The sequence below is a fragment of the Moschus berezovskii genome, chromosome 24 (assembly GCF_049115385.1).
Source record: "Moschus berezovskii isolate FMDL1 chromosome 24, NW_MosBer_1.0, whole genome shotgun sequence".
NCBI lineage: Eukaryota > Metazoa > Chordata > Mammalia > Artiodactyla > Moschidae > Moschus > Moschus berezovskii.
In genome coordinates, this window is record NC_142483.1 from 22,808,532 (window position 1) to 22,828,035 (window position 19,504).

The following is a 19,504-nucleotide window of genomic DNA, read 5'->3' on the forward strand; positions in this document are numbered from 1 at the left end:
TTTCCTTTCCTTGAACTGTACCTACTTCAACACACTCAAATGCCATCCTTGTATGTCAAAGGATCCGACTGGCCAAGGGATGTTTTTTAAATGTTTTTTTTTTTATCTCTAGATGCTTTGACACTATGTGCAAATAGCCTAAATGCTCCATGATATTGTAAGATTCTAGTCAAAGAAAGATGATATCTTATCACCTGAACTGTCTATAGATGCTGCTACATTTTGTTTTGTTTTGAGAATCCTAAGTTTGATTCAGTCCTGAGAAGAAAGTTATCGATAAGCCTGATTCCCAGTATTTTGCCTTCATCAGCACCATTGCCATGATCATTGTCATCATGCTTCTTGCCCATTCACTTGCCCTTCCCTCCTATTCCAGTCTCTGCCCTCCTCTCTGCTCCCAGGAGGTTAATTCCTCAGACTCCACCTCCCAGGCTTCCTTCCTGCTGGTTTCCTGATTGGTTTGGTCACTGGGAAACAGAGACTGGAGATGAGAGAGTGGAGTAGGGGTGGGGGGATATTTCTTCCCCGTTCTCTCCCTGGTTTGCCTGATTTGCAGCCATGGCTGCCTCCCTTCAACCAAGCATTCTGTCCAATGGCCCCTGCTCTAGGAATCCGGCTCTGCCTGGGCTCCATCATCCTGTGTTCCTCTCTTTGCCTCTGTAAGATAAAGGTGGTATTGTTTCTAGTCTCTGGGTGCCTCGATACCTATGTTTATCTTCCTAATCAAGTCATCCCTTCATGGGTGTCTCTGGTCCTGCCAGGACCCTGATGACACATCATCTTCATGTCATCTTCTCTGGGACTATTATTTATGGATTGTTCCTCATGCATCAGACACTGCTCTATCCAGAAGGCAAGTATTATTTTACAAATGAGAAGATAGACCTAGCCATCTGAAAGATCTTATCCCAGGTAACACAACTAGTAAGTGGCAGAGTCGGAATTCAAGCTGCTCTAGAGTCTCTTTTTAAACCACTGCCAACAGTTCTCCAATACAGTTCACGTCAGACTCCTCTGGCATGTTTGCTACAAATCCAAATTCTCAGAAACCTTCTCAGAGCTCTCTGCTGAGGAAACCAGCGGTCTGTTTTAATGTGGGCAGTGAAGCTGGCATGGGGTCATCTCCTAAACCAAGGGAGCTAATTGCGTAGGTTAACTGACAACCAGTGGAGCAGGTTGGCATTAAAACTCTGACCAGCATGGGCAACAGTAATCAGGTCAATCAAACTCTCTCTCCCTCTGCTCTTTAAATGAAAAACGCTAAGGAAATTAGTCAAGAGGAAGGAGAGAGAAAGAAGACCATAAAGGGGAACAGGCAGGGAGTGAGTGGCATGGCCATATGGTGGAGCAGTGACTAGTAATTCGGTAATGACAGCAGTGTCCCTGGAGCCAAGTGGAAGCCGTAATAATGACTATTCTTGGCCTCTTTTGAGACCTACCTCCTCTCACCCATCAACTTACCAGTGATCTCAGTAATTGCTGGTCATGTCTTCCCTGACCCAGGCTCATTTGACTGAGGTGATATCCCCCAGCTTTTACAGAAGGAGCTCTAAACTAACACAAGTGAAATAGCCTCCCTTTTGAACTGTGGTGTTGGAGAAGACTCTTGAGAGTCCCTTGGACTGCAAGGAGATCCAAACAGTCCATTCTAAAGGAGATCGATCCTGGGTGTTCATTGGAAGGACTGATGCTAAAGCTGAAACTCCAATACTTTGGCCACCTCATGCGACGAGTTGACTCACTGGAAAAGACTCTGATGCTGGGAAGGACTGGGGGCGGGAGGAGAAGAGGATGACAGAGAATGAGATGGCTGGATGGCATCACCGACTCGATGGACATGAGTTTGAGTGAACTCCGGGAATTGGTGATGGACAGGGAGGCCTGGCGTGCTGTGATTCACGGTGTCGCAAAGAGTCAGTCATGACTGAGCAACTGAACTGAACTGAACTGAGCTTCCTGAATTGACTCTGTTCATTTCTCTAAACCATTATGCACAATGAAGCCAGAAAGATGTGTCCAAAATGTAAATCTAAGTTTATCAGCCTCTTTGCTTAAAGTTCACAAAGGGTTTCCTAGTCTCTTGACAAGGTGAAAATTCCCTGCTGTAATCTGTCACTTCCTATGTAATCTAGCAACCATGCCTTCTCTTCATCCTTACCTGGAGCCTGTCTCCCCGTCAGCTGCTTTGGTACAGCCACTGTGGCATTTGTTGAGTCCTTCCTGATCACCACCATCATTCCTGCCAATGGGTTTAGCACAGGCTCCCCCGTCTGTCTATAGCGAGGATCCCCTGCCTTTTCACCTACTTCACTCCTACTTGTGCTGTGCTTAGTCGCTCAGTCATGTCCAACTCTTTGCTACCCCATGGACTACAGCCTGCCAGGCTCCTCTGTCTGTGGTGATTCTCCAGGCCAAAATACTGGAGTGGGTTACCATGTCCTCCTCCCACTCCTACTTGGCATCAACCATCAACTCCCCAGGGCTGCCTCCCTGACTTCCCTGACTGATGCCAATCTCATAGAATCCCGGATGCACAGTGTTGTCATACGTGTGACTTCTTTGTGTTACCTGGTTAATATCAGTCTTTCCCACTAAGCTCCCTGAGATCAAGATCCATGTCTGAATTTTCTCATTATTGGGTCCCCAGTACTTTGCAGGGTGGCTGGCCCACCGCAGTCACTCAAATATTTGTTGACGGCATGCATGGTTCAATGTCTGCCTACAAATAAACAATAGAATACAGCTCTTCTACAGGAGCCACTGTTTCGTTGTCATGGAGTGAATGACACTGGTAACAATGGGCAAGCAACTGTTGCTTAGGAAGAGCCAACACACAACAGGAGACCAGAGTATGTGTGGCTGCGTGCACAGTACTCAGGATCAAGCACTCCACTTGGAAGGGGAGCCCAATCCTCCTGCAGCCCCAACATCTACTTTAGCACCTAAGAACATGCCCAAAAGGTCAGTTGACTCTCCTTTATTGAGTTTCACTTAGGCTTGCAGGTATATTTCCAAAGAGTTATGTCCATGACCTGGTAGCCAAGATCGTGCAACTGTGGTGCTTATTACCCACTTCAATACATCTGTAAATTGAGTTGGAAAATTAAAGAGAACAAATTTGCAGCGTTGATTGCAAACTGAAAAGGTGATCAAATTAACACAAACGTCTTTGATTGCCTCTTGAAAAACATTCGTAAATCAAAATTGGTAATGATTTTGCTGTATGACATATTGTTTCAAGTATCCATGAGAGAAGGAAATGATTTCAGATCATTCAAATGTGTGGAATTATGGCTAATAAATGAAAAAATATCTTCCTTATGTAATTCCCTTTAGGGAACCTACTTTAGTTGAAAAAAATTTTGAATACTTAATAGGTGCCAGGCATTCCACAGGGCCAAGGGTAGAAGATATGGAGAATATGCAGAACTCTTCTTTTCAAGGGCCTCACAGACTTATGGAGGAGATCTTGGCAAAAATAATAATAATAATAACACGAGCCATATTGCAAGTGTGTGTTGTACAAAGTGTACATAGAATGAAGGTCACATATCTTATGAAGGCGATAATGATGGTGCAGAGTTTTTAGAAAATCAACAGTAGAAAATCTTGGAGGGTCTTCTCTGGCGGTCCAATGGTTGAGACTTTGCCTTTCAACGCAGGGGGTGCCAGCTCGACCCGTGGTCAGGGGGCTAAGATCCCACAAGTCTTGTGGCCCAAAAAACCAAAACATAAAATAGAAATGATATTATAACCAATTCAATAAAGACTTTAAAAGTTGTCAGCAGTAAAATAAATTATAAAAAAAAGAAGAGTATCTCGTAGAGAAGACCATAAAAATTCCAAGATATAAGAGACCAGCTTCCTAACTTTATAAGTCAGACAGTTGAGGCCCCAAGGATCACAGTCTCTTGACTACTTAGTGCCAAATTCCTTTCAAACCCTTAAGTTTTACAGAAAACAAGTTATATTTTTTTTCTTTTTCATGTGATGGTTCAGAGTAGGGATTACAAGTCTGTGGCAGTTTTACTCCATGCCACCATGGAGGGCCCCAGGCTGATGTGGCTTCAAGATGAGGCTTCCAAGGTGCTCCTGATAATTTCTGTGTTAACTGGCTAGAGACAGGAAAGGTCACAGAGGAGCCTGAATAGAAGGTTGTCAGTTCTCTTTTTCCTTTGGAGGGCATTTGCTCACATGCTCACGAGACTACACAGAAGACTAGGCTACGTAGGCCAGCCATTGCCAAGTACTTCTTAACCATGTGACAGGGGAGAAAGGATTTTGAAAGACAGGCAGGTACTCTGTCAGAACACTCAGTGCAAATTTACTGAAAATAATCTTTAAATCATTGTATTACCTTACTTTTGATGCTGATATCAATACCCAAACTCCCTGAATCATTATGTTTCTTTTGTTTTGTTGGCAGCATTTCAATATCCAAACAGCTGGCTTCAATAAAAGGTAAGGCCTGGGGTGATGGAGATGTATGCATTGCTTCTCTACCAGGAGAGCATGCCAAGAGTTAAAAATGATAGGAGTGTGATATAAGAAAACTTACAAATAAAGCATCAAATATTTATAATGTCCTTTTTAAACATTTGGGAACTGAGGTCCAGCGACAGGAATTCACTCACCTAAATTTAAAGGCTGAGCTATAAAAGGTGCATGGATCCCTGACTCCTAATTCACTGTTCATCCCACGTGGCCAGATGGCCCTCCATAGGTGGCATCTGCAGTGTGTCCAGACCAAGACCATCAACATCTGATGCATGAATGTTCAGTGGTACTCAGGACAAAGTCAATCCCCAACTGCCTCTGTTGATTGAGCAAAATATAGTGTGCCAAACTCCTGAAGTGTAAACATTTGCCTTTAGAATTTCACTTTATAGGTAAACTATCTTTAGAAAGAACAATATTGTCATGGAAATAACAATGAAAGAAAAGATGCACTCATATACTTGGATTATTATCTTATTCCAAAACATGTGGCTTGTTTACAGAATAACAGGTACAGCTGGATTCCACTATATTGTAGTTATTTTCCCTCTTAGATGGCTGGTCTGTATTTCCAAAGGAGACACTTAGTATTTTTATTTAAATAAATCTTCATCTTGACAAAAATATTGTTTTTACACCATTGAAGCACAAGTTATCCATGATTTCTGTTTCACAACTTCAGGCACTTTTTGATAATTGTCAGTGACAAAATATCATGTCCATAACATGATGAATATACATGACATTTCTCACATAACGACCCCTTCTGGGAGGTTGAAGGGGGATCATAATTCTATCATCCACACTGCCCTCCAACACACACTCACACACACACACATATACACACACATCATTCCTAGTATCAGACTCCTTACATTAGACCATTGGGTCACATTTATTCTCATGCCTTAAGAAAACACAGGATAAACAGGGCTCATCTTGCCAGAATTTATTTATTGGTAATTTTAAGTTTTATTTGGTGAAATAAGACAGGGCTAGATCATGGAATAGAAGTCAGTACCAATCCATATTTTCTCTTCCTGCTACTTATGCTCTTGACCTTTTGGGGGAGGTAAATGGAATGACAGTTGAATACATATTTGCCTCTAGCATCCAAAGTAGATTTAGAGTCACAAATTTGAGAAGTGTTGGAGTATTAGGAAAACTATTGATCTGGCAAGAAAAGAACAGAGATTAGTTTTTAGTTCTGCCATATACAACTGATGCAAACTTGAACAAGCCACTTTTCTCCTGTAGATCTTCATTTGCAAAATAAGTAATAGTAGGAGTTCTAAACTAAGGTCATTCTGATCCCTTGTAGAAATGAGAGTTGTGTTTCTACTACACTAAAATATTAGGAACTCACTAAATGAAATATTTCATGTTTAGGGTTCCATGTTCCAGAGCAGCCGAGGCAAAAGAGGCAGGGATGATTCTCAAGTTCAAGTCAGTTCAGTCCAGCACACATATGCTAAGGCCTACAACAAGCTAGGGACTGGGAGCGAATGCAAAGATAAATAACATGCAATGACTCCCCTCAGGGAACATATACTCTAAAGCTGCACTGTCCAATATGATACCCACTAGCCACCTGGATCACAATAAACTGTGGAAAATTCTGAAAGAGATGGGAATACCAGACCACCTGACTTGCCTCTTGAGAAATCTGTATGCAGGTCAGGAAGCAACAGTTAGAACTGGACATGGAACAACAGACTGGTTCCAAATAGGAAAAGGAGTATGTCAAGGTTGTATATTGTCACCCTGCTTATTTAACTTATATGCAGAGTACATCATGAGGAACAATGGGCTGGAAGAAGCACAAGCTGGAATCAAGATTGCTGGGAGAAATATCAATAACCTCAGATGTGCAGATGACACCATCCTTATGGCAGAAAGTGAAGAGGAACTCAAAAGCCTCTTGATGAAAGTGAAAGAGGAGAGTGAAAAGGTTGGCTTGAAGCTCAACATTCAGAAAACAAAGATCATGGCATCTGGTCCCATCACTTCATGGGAAATAGATGGGGAAACAGTGGAAACAGTGTCAGACTTTATTTTTTTGGGCTCCAAAATCACTGCGGATGCTGATTGCAGCCATGAAATTAAAAGACGCTTACTCCTTGGAAGGAAAGTTATGATGAACCTAGACAGCATATTGAAAAGCAGAGACATTACTTTGCCAACCAAGGTCCGTCCAGTCAAGGCTATGGTTTTTCCCGTGGTCATGTATGGATGTGAGAGTTGGAGTGTGAAGAAAGCTGATCGCCGAAGAATTGATGCTTTTGAACTGTGGTGTTGGAGAAGACTCTTGAGAGTCCCTTGGACTGCAAGGAGATCCAACCAGTCCATTCTAAAGGAGATCAATCTTGGGTGTTCATTGGAAGGACTGATGCTAAAGTTGAAATTCCAATACTTTGGCCACCTCATGCGAAAAGTTGACTCACTGGAAAAGACCCTGATGCTAGGAGGGATTGGGTGCAGGAGGAGAAGGGGACAACAGAGAATGAGATGACTGGATGGCATCACCGACTCGATGGACATGAGTTTGAGTGAACTCCAGGAGTTGGTGATGGACAGGGAGACCTGGCGTGCTGTGATTCATGGGGTCGCAAAGAGCCGGACATGACTGAGCGACTGAACTGAACTGAACCGAGCCACCTGGATGTGGAACACTTGAAATGCAATAAACTAATTGCAAACTAGAATAGAAGTGTGCTATAAGTGTAAAATACATATCAGATGTAAGAGACTTAGTAGGGAATAAAAAGTGTAACATCTAAATACTTTGTTCATGTTGATCACAGGCTGAAGTTATATTTTGACATATTGGGTTAAATAATACATTTTAAAACTAATTTTACTTGTTTTATTGTAATGTTTCTAATATAGCTACTTAGAAAATTTTTAATTATAATCGGGGTTTGTATTATATTTCTTTTGGACAGCACTGATGTAGAAGGAAATTGAGACAGATAAACAGAATGTTTCAATGTGAGGGTTCAGACAAGTTTATGTTTAGGGAAGTAGAGCACAAAGGAGGGGCATGTAGCCCAATTCCAGGGTTTGAGAATACCCTGCCTGAAAAACAACATCTAGAGACTATATGCGTCATGGTGAGGGGCCAGACTGCCTGTGTGACCTGGAATAAGCTACTTAACCTTTCTGTGCTTCAGTTTCCTCGTGTATAAAGCAGAGGTGATGCTGGGACCACCTGAGCGGATGAACAGATGTAAAGATTAAATGAGTCGAATCATATATGTCCCATAAAGGAGTGGCTGGCATATAGAGCATGGAATCCATAATCATTCATTGCTATTGTCCTTCAGAACTCAAACTCTCTTAATATTGCTTAATATTGCTTACTGCTCTCTCCCCAGAACCAGGACAGAGCCTGGCAATAAGAACTTGTTGGGAAGACAGGGCTATAAGAAACTACAGACAGATTAGTATCATTAAAGGGTAAAAGTGAGACAGAAGCTAACAGGAGAGATGGACATGAGTGCCTGGTTTAACACCTTCTCCACCACCTCCACTCCAAAGGCAAGAGCTGATAAAAGACGCCAAAAAACAAACATCGAGCTTTTGCATTTTTAATAGCCCTTCACCCTTCACAATATGCTTTCACATATTCGCTCACAATTCCGTGAGGCAGACAGGACAGGAATCAGGAGGCAACACGCTGAGTTTTACTAAGGAAAGAACTCAACCATAAAAACAGGAAACCAGAAGGCCTTGCAAAGTATCACCAGTATCGGTAGGATAACCGGAGCGCCTTGTTATCTTTTATTTTTAATGTTTTTCTTGTTCTGTTTTTACCACGAGCATATGTTATTTTACAGTTAGGGGAAAATCCATGCTGTGTCTAAAAGAATGGAGGAGAAGGGAAAGAAGTGGGCTAGTCCAGATGGAGTCTCCCTCTCAAATGCAGGCAGACCTGAACTTCATCAGAAGATTTGGAAGTGTCTGGTTTCCACAGCCTCTGTGGCGATGCTCTTCGAAGGACTTATTCCAAACTGGCAGATCTTTCTGTGGCCTTTGAAGGCAGACAGACTTTGAAATCTTGCCCCTGTCACTCCGGAGCAGTGTGACCTTAAGATTCTTAATCTGTCCATGTGTCAGTGTCCAATATGCAAAACTGAGACACAAATAGCACCTACCTTTCTGGCTTTACACAGCATTAAATAAGATTATGTTAGAAAGGCATCTGGCACATAGTAAACAAGAAAAGTGCCCGTCATTATTTTCAAGCTCACTCACAGCTTGGAAATTCATGCACTCCCTGCCAGAAGGGCACATTCAGGAGAGGAAGAGGTTATTGTGTCCCCTGAGAAGTCTCAGACCCAGTAAAACAGCTCATATTAAAGCCCTCTCTAGTTATTACGAGTTATTCATAAAAAACTCAACTGGCAAAAATTACAGAAGGGATATTTACCTCTTAAGGAATTCAGATGTTTCCTCTAAACAATTTGTTTGTTAAAAACAAGACTATTTATACACAGAGTTTATTTTTTAGCCACTTAAATTCAAGGTTACCATCGTACAGCTCCCGACCCACTCAAACACATACACCTCTGCTGAGGAAAGGCAGACATGAGCTACAAGAAATATGCCATCTCCTTTGTGTTTTGATGAGCAGGAAAATCTTGGGTAACCGAGGACAATCTGAGTTTTAAATACGGGTCTCAAGATGTGGCAGAAGTGAAGGGAAGATGAGCACACAGAAGCCATAGGTGAGAAGGAGACTGAGGATCAGAGGCCAAAGAGGAAATCAAGGCAGAAGAGGCTGAGGATACAGATTCCACCAACATTTATTGAATAAATATTTGTGAAGCACTTCCTGTATGCTAGGCACTTCTCTAAGTGCTGAAGATTCCACAGGCAAAACATCCCTGTCTTCACGAGGCTTATGTTTTCAGCATGAAATCAGATTCCAGCCCTGTCACTTAGTGTCCTCAGCAGGATCATATCCCGTCTTTGTCCATAAAATGGTATAATGAATGGAAGGACATACTGTGTTCATGGGTTGGAAGCGTCAACCTCATAAAGACATCAGTTCTCCCCAAGTTGCTCTCTAAGTTCAATGAAATACCACAAAATTCAGGTTTTTTTTGAAAACAGATAAGCTTATTCTAAACTTTATGTAGAAAAGAGAAAGCCCTAAAATAGCCAAAATAATTTTGGAAAAGAAGACAGTGGGAGGAATCTTCAGTGTCAAGGCTTACAAGATAGCTGCAGGAATCAAAATAGTATGAGGCTGACAGAGGAATAAATACATAGTTAAGTGAAACAGAATGAGGGACCTAGAAATTGACTCACGCTAATATGCTCAACTGATTTTCGACCAAAATGCAAACATAATTCAACAAAGTAAGGATAGAGTTTTTAAGAGTTGGTACTGAAACAATTGGTCATCCACAGGTTACAGAAAATACACTGCTACCCAAGTCTCATATCTTACATGCAGATTAACTGAACATGGATCATGGATTTAAATGTAGAACACAAAATTATAAAATGTTTAATTATACCTCTGGCAAATCTTTCATAATAGGAAAAATTGATAAACTTGTCTTGATAAAAATGAAAAAACTTCTCCTTCACAAAAGACTCCATTGGAGAATAAAAACACAATATAAAGACAGGAAGAAAATATTTGCATATCACATATCCTAAAAAAGACTTGTATCCTGAAAAATTTAATACTCTCAAACCTCAAAAAAAAAGTTTTTAATTCAGTTAGAAAGTGAGCAAAATCCATGAACAGATCTGAACAGATAAATGTTTCAGTGAGGAAGATATACATATGGCAAATAAACACATGAAAAGACGTTCAGCATCATTAGCCATTAAGAAATACAATTTAAAACCACAGCGAGAGGTCACTATGCACATATCAGCATGGCTAAAATAATAAATAGTGACAACCCTGAATGCTGGCAAAGATAAAGGAAAGCTGGATCTCTCATACATTGCTGTGTGTGTGCTTAGTCGCTCAGTTTTGTCTGACTCTTTGTGACGGCATGGACTATATATAGACCACCAGACTCCTCTGTCCATGGGGATTCTCCAGGGGATCTTCCCAACCGAGGAATCAAGCCCAGGTCTCCCACATTGCAGGTGGATTCTTTACCATCTGAGCCACAAGGGAAGCCCATGGGCCTGTAAAATGGTATAGCCACTATGGAAAACAGTTTATGGTTTCTTAAAAACAAGAAACAGGCTTATCATATAACCCAGCAATTGTATTCTTGGGCATTTTTTCCAAGGAAAATCATGTCTATATAGTAACTTGCATACAAATGTTCTTACAAGCTTTATTTATAATAGCCAAAAACTGTAAACATCCAAGATATTCTGCAGTGGAGGCCAACACCTTGATTAGAATGCTTTGGCAAATGTTTATGGACAGAAATTATAGCCTCACCATTTGGTCTGAGTTCTGTTCAGAGATACAGTAAAAACTGAGAAGGTCCACACATGCTTTCCCTTCACCCATTCCTCTTAACTGTTGTCCTTCCATTTAACTTTAATTGAAAAAAAAAAAAAACCCTAAATGTTTCAATGCCTTCTCTTTAACCATTGAAGAAAATCCTGATTCCTTTCCATCACCTGGAGTTCAGCACGGTCTAGCCCCTACCCACTTTTCTAATCAAACACTTTCAGCTTCTAGACTCCAGTCACAACTGTCCTTTCAGCTCCTCCAGTGTGCCATACTCCTGACCTGAGCCTTCACATATGGGGCTTCCCGAGCCTGGAACTCTGAACACCACGTTTATCTCAGGCTGATCCATTCCACCCTTTACTGCAGGTCCTTCTTCTCATATTGGTCTTAGCTTAAATAATAATCTACCTAGAGATGCCTCCAAGACCACCTATATATATCAGTACTTTTTCTCCCAGACCCACTCTGTAATTTTCTGTTTTTTTCTGTCTTTATACCTTCTTTGCCTCATACATCGTGTGTTGTAAATGTGCATCATATGTGTGTATATAGAGAAACAATTATCAAAAATATATACATATATGTCCGACTCTGTGCGACCCCATAGATGGAAGCCCACCAGGCTCCCCAGTCCCTGGGATTCTCCAGGCAAGAACACTGGAGTGGGTTGCCATTTCCTTCTCCAGGTATACATATATATAACAAACCCATATGTATGCATCCACATCCTCTTGATTACTGTTTCTTATCCCACTGGATTATGAGATCAATGAGGGCAGAGGCCACTTCTGATTGTGTCTGAGCAGCTCAGGAATTACCAGGAACACAGTAAGTGCTCCACACAGAAGTCACTATTCAGACTGATCATCTTTCTTTGAATCCACGATTGTTGCGCATTACCTGGGCAGAAAGCTATTGGATTTTGTTTTTCTCTTCTTTTCTTCCTCTTCATTCATTCAACCGCGTTTAATGGCACCTGCAGAGAAGACTCTTGAGAGTCCCTTGGACTGTAACAAGATCAAACCAGTCAATCCTAAAGAAAATCAGTCTTGAATATTAATTGGAAGGACTGATGCTGAAGCTGAAACTCCAATACTTTGGCCTTCTGATTCGAAGAACTGTCTTATTTGAAAAAACCCTGATGCTGGGAAAGATTGAGGGCAGGAGGAGAAGGGAACGATAGAGGATGAGATGGTTGGATGGCATCACTGACATGATGGACACGAGTCTGAGTAAATTCTGGAGTTGGTGATGGACAGGGAGGCCTGGTGTGCTGCAGTCTGTGGGGTTGCAAAGAGTCAGACATAACTGAGCAACTGAACTGAACTGAACTGATGCTGAAGCTGAAGCTCCAATACTTTGGCCACCTGATGCGAAGAGCTGACCCATTGGAAAAGACAATGATGCTAGGAAAGATTGAAGGCAGGAGGAGGAGGGGGCAACACAGGATGAGATGGTTGGAAGGCATCACCAATGCAATGGAGTTTGAGCAAACTCTGAGAGATAGTGAAGGACAGGGAGGCCTGGCGTGCTGCAGTCCATGGGATTACAAAGAGTCGAACATGACTTAGTGACTAAACAACAACTACATAGCAGGCATTTTTGCTGGTCACTGGGAGTATAGTGATTTAAAAAAATATGATCTGTGGCCTCATGGAGCTTGCATTTCAGTTTGAGAAAAAGATGATCAAACATGCAATAAGTATAAAGTGGGATAGAGGATAGTCTGTTCCTTTCTGTCGCTCAGTCGTGTCTGACTCTATGCGACCCCGTAGACTGTAGCCTACCAGGCTTCTCCGTCCATGGGATTCTCCAGGCAAGAATACTGGAGTGGGTTACCGTTTCCTTCTCCAGGGGATCTTCCTGACCCAGGGATCGAACCCGGGCCTCCCGCATTGGAGGCAGACGCTTTAACCTCTGAGCCACCAGGGAAGCCCAGAGAAGTTCTATAATAGAGGATGTACTGAGGGATGAGGAAACAGAGAGGCTAAGAGTTTTCCTCACTGAACCTTGTGTAGTTCCCAGGTGTCACTGCATGTTCCCCACTGGAAAGGACTGAGTTAGCACCACACTTTAAACCAGAGAAACCAGCTGGGAAGATCACTGTGACTGAGGCCGTGATTCAAAGAGATCCCTTATCTATCGTGATATTAGAGGACTTGTCCTGGATGTCATTCTCCTTTACCACAATGGCCTGTGTGATGCTCTGACACAGAATATAAACTCCGCAAGAGAAGGACTTTGTCTTACTCAATGAAGTGTCTTAGTGCCAGGGACTGAGCCAAGCACATAGTAGATGCTCTGTAAATATCTGTTGACTAACTAAATGAAATTACACATCAGAAAACCAAGGCTTAGAGAGGTCAGGTGTTCTCCCAAGGTCATATGACAAGCAGGAGCTAAATCTCACCCTGATTCTACTAATTTTATTTGCTACTGAAGGGACTTTTGTTTTCCGTTGTTTAAAGGTCCAGGATCAAACACCCTCAGATAGGTGGCAAAAAGCCAAAGGTCAGGATCACATTGACACACACCTTCCATCGCTGTTCCCCAGGTTCCCCTGGAAGGAGGAGCCTGATGGTTGGGAGGGTCATTTCTAACCTAGGCTACACGGTTGTACATTTCTTCTCTCACAGCTCTACGCAAGGGCTCAGATCTGGAAAAAGCCATCGCCACCGCCGCTCTGGTTTTCAGAAACTCTTCTGACCCTGATGGTAAACTCGGAAAAGCTACTGCCAAAAATCTGCTGCAAACCCAGTTTAAGAATTTCACAGAGGTAAGACAATTAACAGGCACCAAGAAATGTGAGCCACACCATAACAGCTGGCATGAAAGAGTAAAACAGAGGGACCATTTTTGACTTGGTGGTCAAAAAAAAGCTCCTGGAAAATTAAGGTATAGTTGTGATCTGAAAAATGAGGTTAAGAGTGATCTAGGGGTGAGGGCTGGGGGGGAGTGGTGGCATTCCAAGTAGGGAATCTGATGTAAAGCATGTCAAAGACATCTGAGGTCCAGTAAGTATTAATGAACAGCAGCAGGGAAGTAAGAGCGGTGAGGGAGGAAGCCAGGCAGGTGGTGAGAAGTCGTGTCTTACAGAGGCATAGCCTGTGGGCAGGAGGAAGCCAGGGATGGTTTCTTAATTCCCGAGGAAGAAATTACACCAGCTGCAGTAGGAGATGAGACTCCATGAGTGTGGGGAGTGAGGCAAAGAAGAGAGGAACTGTGGGGAAGGAATGCAAACGCAAGAAGACGTTGGTTTGGACTAAGGTGACAAGTATAAGGGGCCTTTGGAAGGTGGAATGAACAGGATCTGCTGTGAGGGTTGAAGAACAGGAGGGAACAAATAATGATATGTCAGTTCTGACTGTGGGAAGAAATGGGTGGTGGATCCATTTTCAGAGAAGAGAAAGACTGGAGAAGAATCAGATTGGAGGTGGGGTGGGAGGTAGGGGCAGGTTGATGAGTTCTGTCAGCTTGTGTCGAGCTTAAGGTGTCCTTGAAACTTTAAAGTTGATAAACTCAGACAGCAATAGGATATGTGAGCAGAACGATCAGAATAGAGATCTGTATCAGGTGAGTGACCAGAGGGAGGGACCTAAATCATCTAGAGGCATCTTTCTCAAACCCCAGTCACTTGATACTATCTTCAGTACTTTTTTTTTTTTAAGTATTTATTTATTTATTTGGCTGCACCAGGTCTTAGTAGCAGGATGTGGGATCTAGTTTCCTGACCAGAGATTGAATCTAGGCCCTCTGCATTGTGAGTGTGGAGTCTTAGCCACTGGACCACCAGGAAAGTCCCCTCTCTTCAATGTCTTTCCTGTATCCGCCTACAGCCTGTATTAAAATTTGCTTAGAACTTTTTAAGTTAACACTCTACTTAAAATTATTTTATAAAGAAACTTGATCACTATTCTAAATGTAAATTCAATAAGTGGAAGATAGTAAAAAACATAGATGCCTGTACATTCTTATCTAATATTTATTCTCACATCACCTAAAGTCACGTTACATTCTACCAGCAGTACATGTTCAAACTTCAGAAAATAGTAGCCTTGGGACAATAGGTAAGAAAAGAGGGCCCCATGCTGAACCTAAACCACCAACATTTAATGGTAGGCAGAAAGAGAAAAAACTTAAAAGGAAACAGTCTCTCAGGTTCTATGTGAATTCTGAAATACATAAAAGAGAAGTATTATAGTTCCTTTAAAATATAAATACGTATATGGTTTTAGCATACTACAGTTACATAAGGTGCCATCCACTGGGGAGTCTGGGTCAAAGGTACAGCTCCCTAGGATTATTTCCAAAGAGTATGTGTGAAGTGTTTTTTGTTGTTTTTTATTTTTTTATTCCACAAATAAGTGAATTTTTAAAAAGCCTCTTTCATAGAAACAATGAATATAATGGTAGTTGCCAGGAGCTGGGGGAAAGTGGTAATTTAGGTCAAAAGGTACACATTTCCAGCTGTAAGAAGAATAAGTTCTGAAGCTCTAATCCACAGCGTGATGACTCTAGTTAGTAATAAGGTACTGCATACTTGAGAGTCTCTGAGAGTAAGTCTTAAGCATTGTTACCATACGCATATTAATTCTGTGCGTTAATTCTGTGCGAGGTGATGGAGGTGTTAAGTATCTCGATCTTGGTAATCATTCAGCAATGCATATGTATCAAATCATCACATTGTGCACTTTAAATACATGTTTATATTTGTCAATGTTCCACAATAAAGTAAAAGACTAGCTTGTGCATGTGTGTGAGAGAGAGAGACTCCCGTGTGACACACAGAAAAATGATGGAAAGAAATGTTAATAATAGTTAGCTATCTTTAGGTAATAGGGTGAAGGGTTATTTTTACATTCTTCTGGTTTTTTTCCCTGTATGTCCAATATCAAACATGTATTGTTCTTGCAATACTTTTCTTTTTTAAACTATTTTTTTCAGTCAGAAACATCAGATAAGATTTGAAAAGAGATCCACAGTTCTGGGGAATCTTTACAGAGAGGGTGGGAGAGCAAATCCCATATCATCAGTTTGCATCAGAGGCCAAAAATAATGACAAATCTCAGAGGGAAAAAGGACACTGCATGTACTTGGCAAGTCCTCAGTGAGCTTTTGACAAGTATGAAAATGAGGACCTAGCGGATGTGTCTCATCATGATGTGATCCACTATCCCTCTGAGAACATCAGAGGAAAAGAATTAAAACCAAAGTCGCCAGGAAAGACATCTCAGCCTCGTGCCTGTCAGTGTAGACTAAACCCAGGAAACGCAGCTGATTCCAGGCTCTTTAGCAGCAAACTCAGCCAGATCACAGGGCAACCCCGCCCTCTCCTCCAGAAGAGAGTAGAGACGTATTTCAGGGACTGGGGGGGATTGCTCACCCCTACCCACCTCAGTCTCAGTGGTCCCACTGAGCAGTCCCAATATCAGACACGCAGCGTCATGGCAGAATGCTGTCTTGGACCAGCTTCCCAGCTCTGCCCTGTGAGAGTGCCAAAGGCAGGGACAGCGTTGAGAGTCTCTGTAACCAACTGGGCTTCCTCCTAAATCCTCACGCAGGGTTCTCTGGGAAACTGAGCTGGACCTTCTGGCTGAGTCTAGGGTCTGAAAAGAACATGTCCTTCCTCATAAGCCTAAACATAATTTGGGGGATCTTATTTATCCCTCTATAGTCAGTCAGAGATAATAAAACTGAGCGCCTAAATGCACTGCTAAGAAGATACAAAAGCAAGATGGCAGGTCAGGCCCCCAAAAGACTGGACCTCCATCAACTCTGTGCTCTTAAAATGCACAGCAAAATGAGAGAAGCTAGACCTCCAGCCGTCTCTGACCTGGGGGCAAACAGTGTGTTTCACATTAACCAAGGGCTGCTCGCTCTGAGGGAAGCAGACATAGGCCCTTCCACCTTCACTGGTAAGTGTTGCCTCTTGAGGAGCAGCCTAGAAAACATGAAAGGTCTTAAGCCTGTGAGGGGAATGTATCGTCACTCCTGAAGTGCCTTAGTCATTGCTGCAATGAGCTTTTTTTACAGCCAGCACATGGGTGAGTGTTTGGGGTTAAACTAAATGCAGTGAATCAAATGACCTTAATGTTTTTTTATGCCACTTGGGAAGATATTTCACAAGCTGTGCTTGGAACTGAAAAGTTTCTCCCTTTATGTGCTTTTCACAGGTTTTCTTTCAATCTGTTTCTGAGGTTTGATGAACTTTGGTTTGATTTATGATCAAGTTAAGCGCTGAACAATCTTTCAAAGCACATACTTTCTTTTAGCGTATTTTACTTCATTTTTCTGGATAATCAAACTCAGTAGATCACATAGTGGGGACAAATGACAAAGTGATTGTAATCTGAAAATCAGAAAGCATAACAGTAACGGTATTTGTAGAGGTACTATGGCTTAGCAGTTGAGTGAGGCCTCCAGAATCAGGTAGCCAATGCAATGAATCCTGGTTCCACGCTGATAGCTGTCTGTGATGATGTGGTGTTAGGTGCTCAGTCACGTCCGACTCTTCATGACCCCATGACGTCCATGAATTTCTCCAGGCAGGAATACTGTAGTGGATAGCCATTCACTTCTTCAGGTGATCTTCCTGACACAGGGATCAAACCTGGGTCTCCTGCATTGCAGGCAGATTCTATTACTATCTGAGCCACCAGGGAAGTTTGGGGCAAATTACTTTATTCTCACTGAGTCTCTGGCCTTGTATTGTAAGGTGGGAAAATAATACATATTCAGTAAGGTCACTGTGAGCACTCAGATAACCCATGAAAAGATTTAACACAGTGCTTGACTAGTAGTGCTGGTAGCAACTTGACATGTTGTTAATAACGTGTTTACTATTGCTTATTATCTATACAACCAAGGCAGCACAATGAATTAGGCTTTTTACTTTTCATTCTTACAGGGACAAGAAACCAAAGCAAGGTACAAAGACCTCCTTTCTGAACTTGACGAACACACAGAAAATAAGCTGGATTTTGAGGATTTCATGGTCTTACTGTTAAGCATCAGTATAATGTCAGATTTGCTCCAAAATATATGGAGTGTAAAAATTACACAGTAATCAGCTGTAAATATATAGTTAGGCAGATTAATGGCAAAAGACAATTTTAAATGATTTAAAAGCTTTTCATTTTATTTTTGATCAATTGAAGGTACTGATCATGCACCTGGGGGTGCCTAGGGTGGGTCTGATTGCTAATATTCAGACCCATCGTCACTACAGAAATCTATGCACACCCTTCAGGAATGTTTAAATAACATGATATAATATCTGATGCTTTATAATATAATAAGTTTGATGCCACCAAATATTGCATTGCTTTTGCTGTGTCAGTAATGTCTTATAGCACTTCCCTTATGGTCACTGAGTCCCTCGCTCATTCATTCATCAAACAATGTGTATTGAGCTTTTACTTGATGGTATTGCTAAGGACAAAGTAATGAACCAGCCAATCTCTGCCCTCAGACATGTCTGCCAGAGTCTTAGCAGAAGAGACAGACTGTGAACATTTTATCAATCAATTTCTTATACGGTATAATTAAAATTGTGATAAAGGCTACAAACACAGTTGTTATCACGTGACTTGGGATCAAAGGTCAGAGAAGCTCTACTGGCCTTCTGCAAAAGGTAAAACTGTAAGAGGAAGAAAACAGATCAGCGGCTGCCAGGACTGTGGGTAGGACATGGAGTTGTCCACAGATGGGCATGAGGGCACTTTTAGGAGGATGGAGATGCTCCATAGCTTGACTGTGGTGATGCACACATTTGTCAAGCTCTTAAAACTGCACACACAAAAGGGGGGTGAATTACTTTATGTGAATTCTGCCTATATATGACTTGTTGTATTAGTCACTCAGTCATGTCCGAATCTCCATGACCCCGTGGACTGTCGCCCACCAGGCTTCTCTGTCCATGGGATTCTCCAGGCAAGAATACTGGAGTGGGTTGCCATTTCCTTCTCCAGGGGATCTTCCCAACCTGGGGATTGAACCCAAGTCTCCCACATTACAGGCAGATTCTTTACCAGCTGAGCCACCGGGGAAGCCCTATATATGACTTAAAACCCCATAAACCCCAATATCTTTGTAATTTCTGCCCATGATTTAACCAGCAATTCCTTGAGAATATCATCTAAAAACGGTCATATCCTCAGGACACACATTCCCTGTGGCTATACCTGAATTCCTGAGTTTAAATTATACACACATATCAGTCAGTGCCTAAGTCTTTGAGATAGACTTTCACCAAGACTTTAATTCATTCCAGAATTATTGTGACTTCCTAAGTTACTTCCCTCACCTCCCCTCTTCCTTCCAACCCAACACTGTAAGCCTCAGAGGCACATGTTAAGGGATCCTTTCCAAAGGAGAACCTCTACGCCTGGTCTGGAGAAGTGTTCTCTCATCCTCTGTGTGTGTGTGTACATGTGTGTGTGCATGTGCCTGTGTGTGCTCAGTCATGTCTGACTCTTTGCAACCCCATAGTCTACCAGATTCCTCTATCCATGAGATTCTACAGGCAAGAATACTGGAGTGTGTTGCCATTTCCTCCTCTGGGGG

The 19,504-nt window shown here is 42.1% G+C and overlaps 1 protein-coding gene across 1 annotated transcript; it reads left to right on the forward strand.

The window, feature by feature from the left end:
• Positions 1-2,410: 2,410 nt before the first annotated feature.
• Positions 2,411-18,527, forward strand: SNTN (sentan, cilia apical structure protein). The gene is made up of 4 exons (XM_088831782.1): positions 2,411-2,961; positions 4,427-4,461; positions 13,576-13,715; positions 17,847-18,527. The coding sequence occupies exons 1-4, from the start codon at positions 2,783-2,785 to the stop codon at positions 18,003-18,005; spliced, it is 513 nt and encodes a 170-aa protein (XP_088687908.1). The 5' UTR covers positions 2,411-2,782; the 3' UTR covers positions 18,006-18,527.
• The last annotated feature ends 977 nt before the right edge of the window (positions 18,528-19,504 follow it).

Excerpts from the sequence above, each read along its gene's own strand:
- SNTN (XM_088831782.1), top strand. The coding sequence starts at position 2,783 with ATGACACTGGTAACAATGGGCAAGCAACTGTTGCTTAGGAAGAGCCAA. Across the intron at positions 2,962-4,426 it reads CCTAAGAACATGCCCAAAAG|CATTTCAATATCCAAACAGC; the intron begins GTCAGTTGACTC and ends TTTTGTTGGCAG. Across the intron at positions 13,716-17,846 it reads AGTTTAAGAATTTCACAGAG|GGACAAGAAACCAAAGCAAG; the intron begins GTAAGACAATTA and ends TCATTCTTACAG.